At 41.5% G+C, this 16,337-nt stretch overlaps 1 protein-coding gene across 1 annotated transcript; it reads left to right on the forward strand.

Moving 5' to 3' along the window:
* The first annotated feature begins 484 nt into the window (after positions 1-484).
* man2b1 (mannosidase, alpha, class 2B, member 1) lies at positions 485-15,635 on the forward strand. The gene is made up of 23 exons (XM_069666369.1): positions 485-604; positions 863-965; positions 1,982-2,155; positions 2,240-2,433; positions 3,119-3,251; positions 3,328-3,473; positions 3,566-3,765; positions 3,853-3,973; positions 5,144-5,222; positions 5,659-5,768; positions 5,924-6,031; positions 6,236-6,352; positions 7,660-7,842; positions 8,285-8,382; positions 8,497-8,617; positions 9,134-9,252; positions 9,394-9,495; positions 9,904-9,991; positions 10,120-10,200; positions 11,107-11,331; positions 11,466-11,615; positions 11,890-11,992; positions 14,876-15,635. The coding sequence occupies exons 1-23, from the start codon at positions 485-487 to the stop codon at positions 14,977-14,979; spliced, it is 2,979 nt and encodes a 992-aa protein (XP_069522470.1). The 3' UTR covers positions 14,980-15,635.
* Positions 15,636-16,337: the final 702 nt, after the last annotated feature.

Genomic DNA, 16,337 nt, shown 5'->3' on the forward strand with positions numbered 1-16,337 from the left:
GACACCCTCCGAAGGGTTAAATTAAAAAAAGATGTAGGGGTGGAGCTTGTGTTAGATTATTTATTAGTTAAACTTGATAATTAGCTTGTTCTTGTATCCACACTATTATGATTTTCTGCGTGTGTTTGCCAAATGTAGCCTTTACTTTTTGGCTAAAAATGTAAGGTATGTTCAGCCATATGTGGGAGAATTTTCTAGTTAATATTGTCAAAATTAATCAGTAAGGTGACTTAGTCCAGATAATAAAGATATACCTATTTTGGGACCTGCTTTGTATCGCTACTTGCGGAGTGAGTCATCTTACTTCACAGACACTCTTTGACTCCAGTCTCCTGTTGCGTCCTGCCTGCCGTTCTGTATTTCTTCATCGCCTGATAGTCTGAACTGAGGGCACCTAACTTCCCTGCTGTGCCTTTGGAAGGTCCCGTCACGTGACTGCTCGGAACATAAACAGAAGTCATATGATTTGCGGTTTATTTCCAACATGGCGGCCAGGCAGCAGCAGCAGCAGCAGCTGGCTGCGGCTCTCCTCTTCCTCATCAGTGGGGTTATAAGTTTTCCTCTCGGCCAGGAAACAAAACAGGCTGCTACGTGCGGATACGAGGTGAGCCCAGTTTACGTTTATTATGTTTGTTGGATGTATTTATACTTTACGTTATAAGTTAGCTTCTTATCTCCAGCTGTGGCTACTTCCACTTTCATTTATCCGCCTGTTTGCTTTGCCAGATTGTTTGAGGAACCTTAATTAAACGTTACTGTATCTTATTTCCCTGCTGACTTTGTGCCTTTTATTAGCGCTATAATAGAGTAGTATTCCAGTGCTGTAGCTGTCTTCTTAGTGTGTATTTGTGTGTGTGTGCAGTCATGTCATGCCACCAAACCAGACATGCTGAATGTCCACCTGGTCCCTCACACACACGATGACGTCGGCTGGCTCAAGACAGTTGACCAGTACTACTATGGAGGTCAGTTACACACACACACACACACACACACACACACACACACACACACACACCCACACTGAATTTACCTCCCATACATCCTGTTGCTTCCCTTTTTTAAAGGCTCCTGTCTTCTCCATGTAGTAATTAAATCCATAAATTCTCTTTACACTTAAACCTTTAAAATCTTGCACAAAAAGCAAACAAAGCACCATCATAGCTGCCCTTTTATTTATAAATAAACTTTATTACACCGGACCAGCTTCAAGTGGCAATCCTAAAGTGACATTTTGCAAAACATCTTTTTGCTTAAACAGCTTTTTTTTGTGGAAGGATCAAAGTCCTGGAATTTGCTTCCTGAGCTGCTGAAATTTGCTGCAAACTTCAGCAACAAACCGGTCTGTTTTTTAAACGTCTGATTTATATCTTGCAGTTGTTGCTACGTACATGTACAGATCTCTCATTTCACAAAGTCCTTCTAGGAAAAGGTGTTGTATAATTCTTATATAATGGTTTTCATGTTTACAATTTATCTCCTCAAAAAAGCACGTTCCAAGTCATCCTTTTTATGTCCTGTCATATGACTTCTGTCAGTGATCTTCACTAACAAACACTGTGATAACACTTTTATAGCTTTAATGAGATTCAGTGGCGAGCTCGTGTGCTTCAGCTTCACACTTCTTCTTTTTATAGAGAAGCGGCAGCTGTTTTTGACCCGTGTGTTGTTATACAAGCAGAGATCATCTGCACTGTAGATGGGTATATGTATAATGTGTGACAATGTGCATGAATGCAAACTTTCCTCCATTTTTAATCTATTTAATGTAATATGATATTGCAGCGCATGGACATGGTTTCAGTTTTAAGGTTGAAAAACGTCTAAATATATACTTTGCACATTGTTTCTACATTTTGGCCCAGGAATTACAAACTGGTGACACAGTTGATTTACTTCTTCCAGCTGGATTTAAATCCTTACAGCTTCTCTTATACTCTGCACTAATACTCTATTCCTGTGTTTGTGCATCTGTGTGTAGATCGTAATGACATCCAGCATGCAGGCGTGCAGTACATCCTGGACTCGGTGGTGGATCAGCTGCTGAAGAATCCAGACCGGAGGTTTATCTACGTGGAGACGGCGTTCTTCTACCGCTGGTGGAAACAGCAGAGCGCCGGCATGCAGCAGACGGTCAAACAGCTGGTTAACGAAGGTACATTAAACTCTGCAATGACAGGGTTTCGCTCCATAACCTGAGTAAACATTTCCCCTGTATCATCCTCCCTCTTTCCTCCAGGCCGGCTGGAGTTTGTGAACGGCGGCTGGTGCATGAGTGACGAGGCCACCACCCACTACAGCGCTGTCATCGACCAGATGACGATGGGCCTGAGGTTCCTCAACGAGACCTTTGGAACCTGCGGTCGCCCCCGTGTCGCCTGGCACATCGACCCGTTTGGACATGCTCGTGAACACGCCTCCATGTTTGCACAGGTAGTTTATTCAGGAATAACAAAAATTTAGCAAAGATGTCGCCTATTTGCAGACAGTTGGATTAAAATGATTTACCTGGCATTATTTGCAGGACCAGTGCAGCAACTTCTTTGAGTTCTGTTAATACCACGGCATTTCAAGAACACTTCAATTTTACGGCTGCAACTAACTTTTTTAATCTCCATCAATCTGTTGATTATTTTCTCAATTTGCAGATTAGTTGTTTATCTAAAAAATGTCATTAAATTGCAGTGTTTCTCAAAGCTCAAGACGACGTGCACAAATGTCTTGTTTGGTCATAGAGGAGGAAAGAATCCAGAACATTTTATATTATATAAAAAGTAGCCGATTAATAGGTTAATTTTGTTGCAGCTGTGTTTGGTTTCAACTAATGAAAAATCAAAGATTTTTAAGTGAGCTCTGAAGGTGCTGGTTGGAAAATGTTGCTGCCTTCAGACAGAGCCAGGCTAGCTGTGTTGCTAAGCTATGCTAACCAGCTGTTAGCTGTATCTTTATGCTTGCTCTGCAGACCAAAGACGGGTAACAATCTTCCTGTTTTACTCTCAGCAAGGTGGCAAATAATCAAATTTCCTAAAATAAACACTTTAAGAAATGTGCCGTTAATGATCCAGTTAAGTGTGTTTCCGAGCTTCAAGCTAACTGTTTCCTGTGTGTTTTCTTCCAGATGGGGTACGACGGCTTCTTCTTTGGTCGTCTGGATTACCAGGACCGCTTTCGCAGGATGTCGGAAAAGGAGCAGGAGCTTCTGTGGAGGGCCTCTGACAGCCTCACACCCCCCATGGCGGACCTCTTCACTGGTAATAAAAGTCCTGCACAAACCTTTACCTGAGGCCACATTGGGCGCATGAATCAGTATGTTTTGTTATGAAACAGGGATCCTTCCCAACGGATACAACCCTCCTGAAGGCTTCTGCTGGGACCAGTCTTGTGATGACCCCCCCATCAGAGACGACCCCGACCTGGAGGACTATAATGTTGATGACGTGGTGAATCGCTTCCTCACCATCGCAGAAAGTCAGGTTAGACACGCACACATACATCCATTTACCTAAACTTAAACGTATCTCAACAGTGAGTCAATTCACTTACAATTCTCTTTTTCTCCCCTCAGTCTACGGTGTATAAGACCAATCACATCATCATGACCATGGGCTCAGACTTCCAGTACGAGAACGCCAACCTGTGGTACAAGAACCTGGACAAGCTCATCCACTACGTCAACGCCCAGCAGGCGAACGGCATCAGAGTCAACGTGCTGTACTCTACCCCGTCCTGCTACCTGCAGGAGCTGCACAGAGCAAACTCCAGCTGGTAGTGTGGACTTTAAATAAGCAGGGAAATGTTGGATTAACAGAGTTATACCCTTAATGCTGAAACTTTTCAACTCTTTCAACTCAGGGCTTTGAAGACGGATGATTTCTTCCCCTATGCAGACAACGATCATGATTTGTGGACCGGCTACTTTACCAGCAGGCCGGCGCTTAAACGTTATGAGAGGGTCAGCAACAGCAACCTGCAGGTAGCGTTCAGGTTCACTGTTCTCAACACACATGCATTCTTTGTTATTGCCAGCAGGGGGCGACGCAGCTGTTTGCAAAAGCAAAGTCTGATGTATGAAACCAGATTCTTAACAGATTCTCAAATGTTATACATAAAATCAAATTACATTAGTTACATTTTAAGTTTAAAAAAAGTGTAAGCATCTTTTATAGAAGTTGTGTCACCTCTTTGTGGTTGGTAAGCCGTTAAAATATCATGAACTGAGGCAACTTTCAGACATCACTCATGACTCTCAACTTACATTTAGCATGTTAGCGTGAGAGCATTCTTTTATGTAGCACACAGTATAGCATTAAGGTTAATGTTCGCATGTTGGCACAAATTCAAACACTAAAATTTAGCATCTTTGCATATTGAGATTGATTAAGGTTAGGTTACTTTATTTGTACCCGCAGGTCGATTTGGTTTGCAGCGAGTGAGTCGTCCTCCTTTTACACACACACACACACACACACACACAATAGACGGCACAAAACAGACTTGTAAAACATGATAGATAAAGTGACAACAGTGCTCAAGACTAAAAGTGTAACCCTGAGTAAAAACAAGATAAAAATAACAAGAATAATATACTATGCCGTCAGTAAAAACAAGGTAAATAAAACCGGGTAAAAGATATAACCAGGTAAATAAAGCAAGATAAAATGGAAAGTGTCATCAGTGTAGTCAAGCTATGAATGCTAAGCTACAGCACGTACACCAACATGCCTTCATATGACATGCTGTCATTTTGCATTGTGTAATGTTTTAATTAGCATGTTATTACGCTATGATACACAACCAACAACATAAACACACATCACACACATATTCTCGTCTTAATGTCAGCCTATTTTTATACTTCTATACTTTTATACGTCCTTTCTATGTTTAATGTTGTGGTATTGCTACTCATTGTTTTTCTATATTGTCCAAATATCTTATTTTTTACTTTGCTACTTGGTAGGATTGTTGCTAATCTTTAATGCTAATTTAACCCAACACCCTTTTTTCCCAATCGTTGGTTGCATTAGGCAGCAGATCAAAAGTATTTATCCTCCAAAAAATATCTGAGCTAACTGTCATATTATATCTGAAGTTATAAACATACTGTGGGTAAAAGGCTCTTGTAACTGTGTTTCTGTTACAGACGTGTAACCAGCTGGAGGTACTCGGTGGTCCAGTCTCCAGGAGCGGGCCTTTTGGTAACGGAGACAGCCAGACTATGAGTGAGACTTGCTTTTATTTTTATTGGTCACATACACAGTTACACACAATGTGTCGTGAAATGCTTATGCCAAGGAAATATGCACATTTATTTACATAAAATATATTTAAGAAGGAACAAATTCAGTAAATAAGAGTGCAATATAATTTTAAATATAAAAATATAGAAGATGTATATTATTATAATTTAAGTGGTATGGTAATACAACCTACTTGTGTTGTGCGACTTACTTACTGATTAGTGCCGAGGTAAGCAAGTGTGTTTCCATAAAGTGGTGAAGTTTTTTTGCCAAATGCAGTTGATAAATGGCTGAATAACTCACCAAACTGTCAAACTGTCATCATTCTCAATGTCACAGGTGACTTAAATAAATATATGTGACTCTAAACGCGACAGACGACTGACTGACAGGTACTTCTTTGTGCTCTGGCTGACAGAGAAAGCCATGGCGGTGGCTCAGCACCATGACGCAGTGTCGGGCACAGAGAAGCAGCACGTGGCAAACGACTACGCCAGGAGGCTCGCTAACGGCTGGCAGCATTGTCAGGTATGTAGCGCTACTCATAATGCTAACTAGCTTAGCATTGCCCTGTATATTTAAGCTGCAGGGCTTGGACTACTTATTTTTCTGTTCCTTTTGTGTGCAGTATTTTTTGTGGATATGATTGTGGAGGACATAACACACCTTTCTTTCTCTCTCAGGTGTTGGTCAGTAACAGTCTGGCTGCTCTGAGCGGCTCGTCTGCCGAGCGAGTCTACTGTGACAACCTCAACATCAGCGTGTGTCCTCTCACTGAGTCCAGCAAAAAGGTGACACACACACACACACACGTAAACGAAACGCTTCTGTGAATTTCTAGACTCTTCACCAAAACATGTACACCTTATTTCGAGAACCATGAGTTTAAATTGTAACAATAAAACTGAGGAAATGTTTGTGTAAATATTAACTATATGAAGCTTATCGCTCTCTCTCGCTCGCTCTCTCTCTCTCTCTCTCTCTCTCTCTCTCAGTTCTCAATCAATGTGTACAACCCTCTCGCTCGCCCCGTCACTTGGCCGGTGAGGCTGCCGGTGAACGGATCAGCGTACGTCGTATCAGATGCTAGCGGCAAATCTGTGGACTGCCAGGTCAGTGAGTGTGTAACAGCCTAAGTGAGTTTATCCACAGCATGCTTTTCACCTGTCAGACACATGACATACACAGTAGTTATTAACCACCAATCTGCAGTCCGATCATTGGTCATTCTTTGTCTTCCCGAAGAGGCAAACGATACAAAAAGTTATGATTATCGAAGTCATTTTTTCTCCTTTCTTTATAACTTACAGAGGGGGTATTATGCTGTTTCACATTTTAAGACATATATAATGTTACAGTGTTGGATGTCCAGACTAAACGTGGGTGAAGTTTCTGTCGGTAAAAGTATGTTGGAGTAATCCCCAGGCTTCTCAGCTCAGTCTGTAGGCTGCTGCTGTGAACGCCAGGTTTCACACAGTTTCAGACATGGAAGGTGCTTCTCTACCGCTGCCTCGATCGGTTAGTTTTTTGTGTTTTTGTGTTACACCAACATTAACTTCCATTAAAAACAGCCAATGTCAACCAATGACACATTTAAACTAGCCGAACAAGGCAGCAGAAACTTCTGTGGTGAAATTAGTGTTTTTATCAATGGAGTCTGGTGTCTTTTCAAGGAGCAATGTATCAGCTGTTTCTTGTTGCAAAAGGGATCTTGCCTGCCTTAAATGTCTTTATTTTTTTAAGTATCCTTTTTGAAATGTTGTCAAACAAGCTTCACGCTGCACTTTGTGATGTCATAAAGTGCAGCCTCAGCAGGCTTCAGAGAGCTGGCCAATCGGAAGAAAGTGGGCTGTAGGGGCGGGGTTTCTTAAAGGGACAGAGCTGGCTGAGTCGTTTCAGGCAGAGGCTGTACGAGGGCCTGCACAGAGCAGCAGTGTGAGAAACATGAGGAGTTTTTTTAAACTGTAAATGCTAAGCTACTCCACAGGTATCACAGAGTGAAATATGAAGCTTTGAATAAATGTAATACCCCCCCTTTAAGAACGGTTAATCAAATGTTTGCCCGCATTATCTTTTGCAGTTCCTTTAAAAATGTTCCTAAAAAAGTTAAGAGCCTGTAAGAAAAATAACCCAGTAAAAAGTAAAAACAGATCAGTATCGGATCATAGCATAAAAAGTTCACTTTATAGCAAGATAATGTTTCATTTTTAAGACATTCAAACTTATGATGCTTTTATTTTGTTAAAGGGTGAAACGTGTCATCATCCAGATTCTACCGACTGTATTTGGTCATATTAGAAGTTATCCTTCAGTTGCTGTGTGTTTCTTTGCTTATGATTTTACGGGCACTTTTTCAGTTTGGAGATGTGAAACAGAAAAAGCACAACAGGATACCAGCTCCTCTGTGTCTCTGTTTCAGGTGGTTCCAGTGTCCGCAGCCACGCGGGAGGTGAGAAAAAACAGAGGCTCCGCTGTCAACGAGCTGGTGTTCCAGGTGCAGGCTCCCCCTCTGGGCTTCACCACCTACTCAGTGTCCCTGCTTCAGGACGGGCCTCCACCTGCCTCCACACACCATGAAACGCCCACAGCCATCCAGAACAAGGTGCTTACTACATTGTCACACATGTGCTTTGTGCTGCACTGTCTGCACATAATGGTTCACAGACAGGAAGCAAACATATGAAGAACGGCGTGGTTTGCATTTCAAAATAAGAGTCAAACACGAGAGTGAAAAGGGTAAGAAGGGCAGGTAGTTATTGTGACATGACTTATTCAAGAGCTAGGTCCATCTTTGTAAAATATATGTACATATATATATATATATATATATATATATATATATATATATATATATAAACTGAAATTATTTTATTCTGAAAGAAATTCAGGAAAAAGTGTTGGAACTGAGTTGCTATATCTTAACTAAAGCGCTAATCCTGTGCAGTTTGTACATGTTGATTCCACCTGTATGCAGTTTCCAAAGCTTTACATGCATTTGTATTATTTTCTAAAAAAACATATATTTGTATGTCCACGTATTCCAGTTTCTACGAGTGACCTTTGACCCCGACACTGGCCTCCTGAGCAGCCTCAGCAACCTGGAGACCAAGCAGACCATCAAACTGACCCAGAACTTCTACTGGTTAGTTCCTCTGTCACACAAACACACCTGCAGTTTTTGTGTAACTTTGTTTACCAAACTTTTTCTTCCTTTAAGTTTGTTAATGATTGATTGTGTGTGTGTCCCGTGTTCCAGGTACAACAGCAGTGACGGTAACAACTCAGAGAGTAACCAGCCTTCAGGCGCCTACATCTTCAGACCGAACTCCTCCACGCCTTTCATCATCAGCAAGACGGCCAAAACGGAGACCATTCAGGTGGGGAACGTCGTCGCCTTCAGCTTTATTGTTCTCTTACATTTTCTTCTAACTCACAATGCAAAAGTGCTTTCAACATGCATTCTTTGCACTTGCCAGCAGGGGGCGACTCAAGTAGTTGCAATAACAAGTTTGATTGTATGAAAGCATGTTGGAAATGAGCTTACTTCTCACGTGATTTATACCCTCACCCTAACATTTTCACAATGAGTTCATGGTCTCAGTTGTTAGTTTAAAGTCTTCCATAATACAGCATGATGCTCATTTTGTAAATATGGTTTCCTTAAGAGTACAATGGAGGATAAAGCAGGCTATGATTTAGGCTACATTTGATTGGAAAGTCGCTACAATGGCGACCTGTCAGCAGGATAGAAATGTAGCGTTGCATATCCTCCAGATAGCAGAGAAAGCAATCACCCACGTCCCCCGTATAGACAAGCTATGTTTCAATTCCAATAATTGGCACTTGTGAATGTCAGAAAAATGTTTATTATTTATGTTGCGTCCTTGTTCCAGACCTCTGCAGTGCAGGAGGTGAGGCAGTGGTTTGCTCCCTGGGTGTCTCAGGTGGTTCGTCTGTACAGTGACAGCAGAGCTCTGGAGCTGGAGTGGACGGTCGGACCGCTGCCCATCGAGTGAGTGTGTGTTTATCAGATATACATAAGTCAGTATATATGTTGGTGTTATAAAAAAAACAGAATCTTTTATATTCTAGGCATTTTAAGTTGTGGCCAAAATGTATCACTTCAACCTCTTTTATTCTCTTCATCCGTTAGTGATAACCTGGGGAAGGAGGTGATCACTCGCCTTGACACAAGTATCCAAACTGCTGAATATTTCTACACTGATTCCAACGGCAGAGAGGTGCTGCAGAGGAAGTAAGCGAAGTAATTTTAGTCTTTGAGAATTTCAAAAAACAACTTCCCAGAGACAAGAGGGACGTCTTTAAATTGCTGCTTTTGTCCAACCAACCGAAACCCGTACGATAAATGACAAAGCAAAGCAGTGATTTAGCACATTTAAGAAGAACCAGTGAATGTTTTTAATTACGGCTTAAAAAATTCTGATCAAAAATGGTTGGCAACTTATCTTCTTTTAATGATTAGTAGACAAACCACTGCAGCGTATTTCACAGGAGGAAGAGGCTGTTTTAGAATGAATTATTACCATGTTTTGCTGATGTGGATTTTAAGTAACAATAGAAATTAAAGTGTGATTGACTGAACTCATTGGTTCTTCTAAAGCTCAGATATTTATGTGTGTTTGTCGCCTTTATTGTCCTGAAGGAAAGATTTCCGTCCGACATGGAACCTGAGGCAGTCGGAGCCCATCGCTGGAAACTACTACCCCATCAACTCCCGCGCTTTCATCAAGGTGTGAAAGGTTTCTCTGAAATAATTTACCATTAAGAGGAAGCTGAAACTATTTTGTACGTAGCCTTTCCTCGCTCCTCAAACAACTAATGTGTGACTGTGTGTGTCCATGCATGTGTGTGTTTTCAGGATGATATGGACCAGCTCACTGTGGTGACCGATCGCTCTCAGGGAGGAGGCAGCATCCAGAACGGCTCTCTGGAGATCATGGTAATCCTTATTAGGTTAAGAAAGGGTGATTCCAATATATATTTTAAATATAGCCCTATTATTTTTGCATATATTTAATTACTGAAAGTACACAAAGCTTTAGAATGCTTCACTAGACTGCTTGTTAGCAGAGATACAGCCTGTAATAGCTGCGACATAATCCTTTGGGGCAAGCGACCTGATGAATTTACATCAATTAAAGTTCTTGTTTTTGCCACTGACAGGCTCAGATTTTTTTTTATTTTAAGTGTGTGACAACATTAAAGAAAGGATCCCAACAGAGAAAAGACCTTTATGAAGTAGAAAGATGTTTTTAATGAATCCAGAAACAGCTGTTACACCGCGTTCTTTAATGCCACCAGACTCCATTGACAAAAACACTAATTTTACCTCACAGACACAGGAGTTGCTTGTCTACCGCTGCCTCGATTAGTTCGTTTTTTGTGTTATTTTGTGTTACACCAACATTATTTTTGGAACAAACTTCCTTTTAAAACCACCAAAGTCAACCAATAACGCAACCAAACAAGGCAGCAGTAGACCAGAAGCAGCTGTGTTCTGCAAGGTAAGATTTGTGTTTTTATCAATGGGGTCTGGTGGCTTGATAACGGAGCAATGTAACAGCTGTTTCTGGTTTTAAAAAAGGATCCTATATTAACATAAATGTTATTAGTTGTTAGAGATGCTTTTTGTAATGTTGTCAGTCACTAAGTTTAACAGTCTGAGCTTGTCAGTTCCAAAAACAAGAACTTTGGATAGGTCCTGCCGTTACTGTCCGTCTAGCATTTACTGACCGTGTGTAAAATAGGAACCATGTTTAAAAGAAAAAATTGACTTCTCCTTTAACCTGGATCAGACAACAACACTATCACAGTACAAACAAACACATCCTCTCCTCCCCCTCAGCTCCACCGCCGCCTGCTGTACGATGATGTCCGCGGCGTCGGCGAGCCTCTCAATGAGACCTCCAATATCTTCCCTGAGGGGCTGGTGGTCCGAGGCCGCCTCCTGCTCTCTCTTGACCGCCCGCCTAGTGCGGCTGACGCTCACCGCCCCCTGGCGCAGGAGGTGGTACTGCAGCCACTGCTGACGTTCACTGAGGGAGATCTGCACCCAAACACTCAACTGGAGGTGAGTGAGGAGGAGCTGTAAAATATTTTTTAATATCAATATCATATCTGCAGACTGTCCTGTGGGACTGAGGGGCAGTTTATAAGAAAAATAAGAGAAAGACCGATTACCTTCCCCTCTCTGTGTGTCTTTAGTTCTCTGGGCTGCAGGCTGCGCTGCCCCCTGCTGTCCACCTGCTCACACTGACTCAGTGGGACAAAGACTCGGTGCTGCTGAGACTCGAGCATCAGTTCCAGAGCTGGGAGAGCAAAGAGAACTCGCAGCCTGTTACCGTGAACCTGCAGGTCAGACTTTTAAACACATAAACTTTACATCATTAAATTACGGTTTTGATACAGACTAATGGTGAATTTATCAGATTATTCATGCTCCGTTTGAGGGTTGAAAAATTGACTTGTTTGCCTCTTTGATATTGCAGACATTTTATACAAAGACTGTTTAATTTTTATGTACAATAAAATCAATTAATAAAGTAAAATAAAAGTATTTATAATCACATTTTAATAGTTACTTATAGCTACTTATTCCATGCCCCTGTCTTGCTCTCTGTCGGTGTAGAAGCTGTTTTCCACTCTGGAGGTTTTGGGCTTCTCTGAACTGAACCTGTCGGCCAATCAGTGGAAGGACGAGATGAAACGTTTTCAGTGGACGCCACAGTCAGGTACAGAACACCTACACCTGCCACTTACTTCACTACGCTAGGCTTAAACATGCTTAAAGTCAATTTGCTCAGATCCTTTAAAAGTTTTTGGATCAGAGGGTTCTTGATTACAATCCATTTTTTCCAATATAACAGTTTTATTCAGGTGAAGTTATTATGTGGCTGCTTTTATTTAGAAAATGCTTAACATTTTAGAATCGTGGCTTTGTTTGTGGGGAAAAAATATATATAATTTAGTATTTATATTTCTCAATGTGATGTATTTTAAAAAGTCCTGTTTCAGTATCTGAATTAAGGTTGTCAACATGTTTTAAAACTATACAATCTACCTTATTTTTAAGTTCGAAATGTACCGAAGCTTTTAAGAAAAAAGCTACGATAAGTTTTCAACCCAAATCTGCCCCAAGCAAGAGAGAGAGGGCGGTGATGGTCAAGTGACATAGACAGGAAGTGAAGAGAGTGCGTGTAACAGCCGGGGTAAGCCGTACACATGGGTCTGTATGTGAGTGAGTGAGCGAGTGAGTGACAGTACTTTCAGAGCCGAGAGAGAGAGAGTGGGAGCATATTGGACCTCCACTGACGCGACTCTCTGTCTATACGGCTCTGGATACTTTGTTCGGGGAGTAGGCGGCGCTGCTCCTCCGCTGTCCTCACCTACGTCCGCAGCGTGCACCTGCTTTCATACACGTCATCATCGACCTCATGAGGACAGTCCTTGTAACACATTGCCCACAAAAGCGCACATTGACCTGATGCGGTCAGCCACATACGAGGTTTTGACCTCGTCTTGTTTTTCCATGTTCAGCCACTGTTATTTAACACTCAGGTACATAATACACTGTGACATAGAGTTACTTTGTTACACTCGCCAGTAGGTGGCAGAGTATGCTTCTTGCTGCACAACACAGTTAGACACATAGAAGAAGTTTCTGGAAGTAGTCAGGCCCCGTGTTCTTGTAGCGTGTTGTTTCGTCAGCCCCGCCTGTGAAGTAATAAAGCGCTCGTTTTCTACACCACAAAAGCCGTTGTAGTCTGAGTGGTGTAACACGACATGAAAACAAAGCGGTGGAACAGCAGTCACACTCTAAACAACAACATATCATTAGTCACCGTGAGTCGGTTAGCAGCTGCAGGAAATGTGACACAGAAGTAGAAACTGTTATGCTGAGACCCTCAGCAGCTAGAAGAAAAGACATTAAACTCAAAGGGCCTCTTCATCCATGGAAAAATAATTAAAAAGGAATGCATATCTGTCTGCTGTTTAGATTATTAGACCAAGATGTCTTGTGGATGAAGTTGCCAAGGAAGCACATGAAGTATTCAAACTATTAAAGGTCAATTTCTGAGGGGAGAATTAATCTGCTGTTGTAGATTTCTTAGAAATTCACCCTGAAGATTTTCTTTTTTTATGCATAGATGGCAAAATTTCACTCTTATGATAGCACTATAACTAAGCCGAGAGAGGGTCACTTATTAACGCTCCAATTCTTCCTCTCGGGATCATGCATGAAAGAAATTATGAGACAACCTCGCTGGAAGATGTCTCAAGTGAGCGCTGAAGTTTAACCTCCCGTTGAAGGAGTAAACAGAACCAGAAGAGAAAGTCTGCACCGTTGAAACCAGAAATGAGCACCAGGCCGCTAAATGTGGTGAATTTGTCTCCCGTGTCGGCTGTCTGGCAGGAAGTGGCTGCTGGTGAGCTGCCAGTCACTGATGGAGCGCTGACTGGTGTTTGAGGCTCAGTTTGAACAGTAGATTTAGGAGAGGAGGCTGAACGCAGAAATACACGGATGCGTTTTTAATTCTACCAGGGTGATAATCACTGCTCCATTACAGACAACTTAACTTTAAAGACTATTTCCCTGCAGGGACTAATCAAGCAGTCAGTGGAATATAATGAGTCATAAAAGCGTTGTTATGGCTCAAAGCTGTGATAGTAAACTGCGGGGTGTTTTATGGCTCATCAAGACTCATTGTCTCTGGTTTTTACGACAGTTTAATCCAGCAAATGGAGGGAATTCCAGTGTTTTTAAACCTCGGCTCTATTTCTTTTTTACATATTTTGGTGTCTAAATAACTTAAGTACAAAAAAATGTGCAGTCGCTCCAGTGGATTGCTTTAGCCTCTTAACAGTCTGTCACGGCTGCAACTAAATCTTTAGGGGCCTGACATGTGTCCAATAAAATTGCCTATTTTGTCTCAGATTGTTATTAAAACTGTCTGAAAACATCACTTAAAGAATTCCTTAAGAGAGAGACCTTTTTGTTGAAGAGTAATGTGCTTTTTTTAATAGCGAAAAACAGCTGTTAAATCGTTACTTCAAAGCCACCAGACTCCATTGACAAAACCGGCGATTTTAACTTGCAGATCACAGGTGTTGTTGTCTGCTGCCTGGTTCAGTTACTTTGTTTTATTGTGTTACACATATATTGTGTAGAGTCAGAATAAAACATTTGAAACACAAATACCACAAATAAACTAAAGAATTAAGGCAGCAGTAGACCAGCAACTCATGTGTGCTGCAGGGTTAAATCGCAGTTTTTTTTAATGGAGTCTGGTGTACGTGGAAAAGGCAATTAAAAGGCACATTTTGGTTTATGAAAAAGGACATAACTTAAAAAAAAGGTATATCTCTGCAGGGATTCTTCCTGTAAAGTTTTCAGACACTTAGAATAACAATCTGAGTCCTGTCAGGTGCAAAAAGAAGCACTTTAACTGGACGTATTTTGATCGGGCACATTTGCCATCACAGATCAGCCGTTGGAGTCTGTTCTGCAGCTGCTTATTGAAGCACTGTGCAAATGCAAAAGTTTTGGTACCTGTCACCCCAAAATATTCCCCTTTTTATAAATTCCAGTGTGACAGCATCATGTATGTTTTCAGGTGAGAGGCCCCTGCTCAAGACGTATGAAGACCCCTCCACCTGGGACGTGACCTTGAGGCCGATGGAGATCCGGACCTTCCTGCTCAGTGTCAAACTCAAATAGCCAATCACGCGCCTTCGTTTTTTTTTTTACAAGGAGTTTTCAGATGAATCAGCAATGCAATCCAAGTTCCTGTGGCCTCTAGCTTTTGTTTGAATCGATCAAATAAGGACAGCTCTTCTCAGGAGGTCACACAGTTGACTTTTGAGCTTGAAGGCAGACAGACAACACTGCCCACAAAACCAAAATCTAATAAACTGTGGCCAGACATACCGGGGATCTTCCACAAACATGTGAGGATCTAGTTTGTCCTACTTTTTAAGAGACAACCAGACCTTCAGATGTTTTTGGAAACACAAAGAGACAGTCTTTCTTGTGGCTTTCCAGGAACAAAAACAGAAGATTAATTACAACAAAAAATGAACAAATTTCTCTTGTTGTACAGATTTTGATGAAGCTTCCTTTTGTACTGCAGAAACAACAATACTACTAAACACCATAACTGACCTGGGAACATTCTCAGCCCTGAAACTGACTGAAGGTTTTTTTTATCAGCACATGCAAATCTTTAAAAACATTTTCTACAACTGAAACTGGTGCCATCTTGTACTGATTTATGTGCAATACCGTAACCTTTGTATTTCTGCCTACGTGTAAATATTTGATAATGATTTTATACTGATCAGGAAGCAGCTGGAAATAAAGTCTATGATTCTTAACTTTGGGTTGAGCTGCTTTAATTTGTTAGCTTCACATCCACAGACAGACACAGATGCCTCTTTGCTCATAACCTGTCACCAAGTACAATCAAAGTTTAGCTTTCTAAAACTTTTCCATCTTTGCTGCCTGCAGAGTTTAACTGAAGAAGTGTAAAATTATATGTAAAGTAATAATCTAGAAGATTTTCATTTAAATAAATGCCTGTTAAGTCACTATCGCTGAATGAGGGAACACAGTGGTGACTGAGCCTATGGCCCACTGATGAAAGCCTTTACATTTGCAGTATTACAGACTGGCTGTCTGGTGCGACTTCAGCAAAAAAAATCCCAAGCGGTGCCCAGTTAGCGACGCGTTTTCCATCAGCCAGCAGTGGTTGGTCTGCCAGAGAGGGTAGGCGGAGCTAAGCGGCTGCTTTTCCGCTCTCTGCAAGTGTTGCGAGTAAACAGTAATCTACTATGGCTGAACAAACAAAGAAAAGATGGATGACTACAGATACAACTTCAAAAATAAGTGAAAATACAAAGAAAAAGAAACAAACTCGACGCTCAGATGAAGCAAACAGTCTGAAAAGGAAAGCGACCGTCAGAGAGGAAAATCAAGAGTTACAACCGGAGCCAACCGTGGACGTCACACATGCAGCTGGATATCTGGGAAGTGTGCTCCCACAATTACCATTTATCGCCAAAGAGCACGAATCTGAG

The sequence above is a fragment of the Semicossyphus pulcher genome, unplaced genomic scaffold (genome assembly GCF_022749685.1).
Source record: "Semicossyphus pulcher isolate SPU_LCO1_2020_fin unplaced genomic scaffold, fSemPul1.0.p SCAF_17, whole genome shotgun sequence".
In the NCBI taxonomy this organism is placed as follows: Eukaryota; Metazoa; Chordata; class Actinopteri; order Labriformes; family Labridae; genus Semicossyphus; species Semicossyphus pulcher.

Bases quoted from the DNA above. Each gene is read 5' to 3' on its own strand.
- man2b1 (XM_069666369.1), top strand. From the start codon at position 485: ATGGCGGCCAGGCAGCAGCAGCAGCAGCAGCTGGCTGCGGCTCTCCTC. The intron at 8,383-8,496 runs GTTAGTTCCTCT...CCCGTGTTCCAG, and splicing joins CTGACCCAGAACTTCTACTG to GTACAACAGCAGTGACGGTA. The intron at 9,253-9,393 runs GTGAGTGTGTGT...TTCATCCGTTAG, and splicing joins GTCGGACCGCTGCCCATCGA to TGATAACCTGGGGAAGGAGG.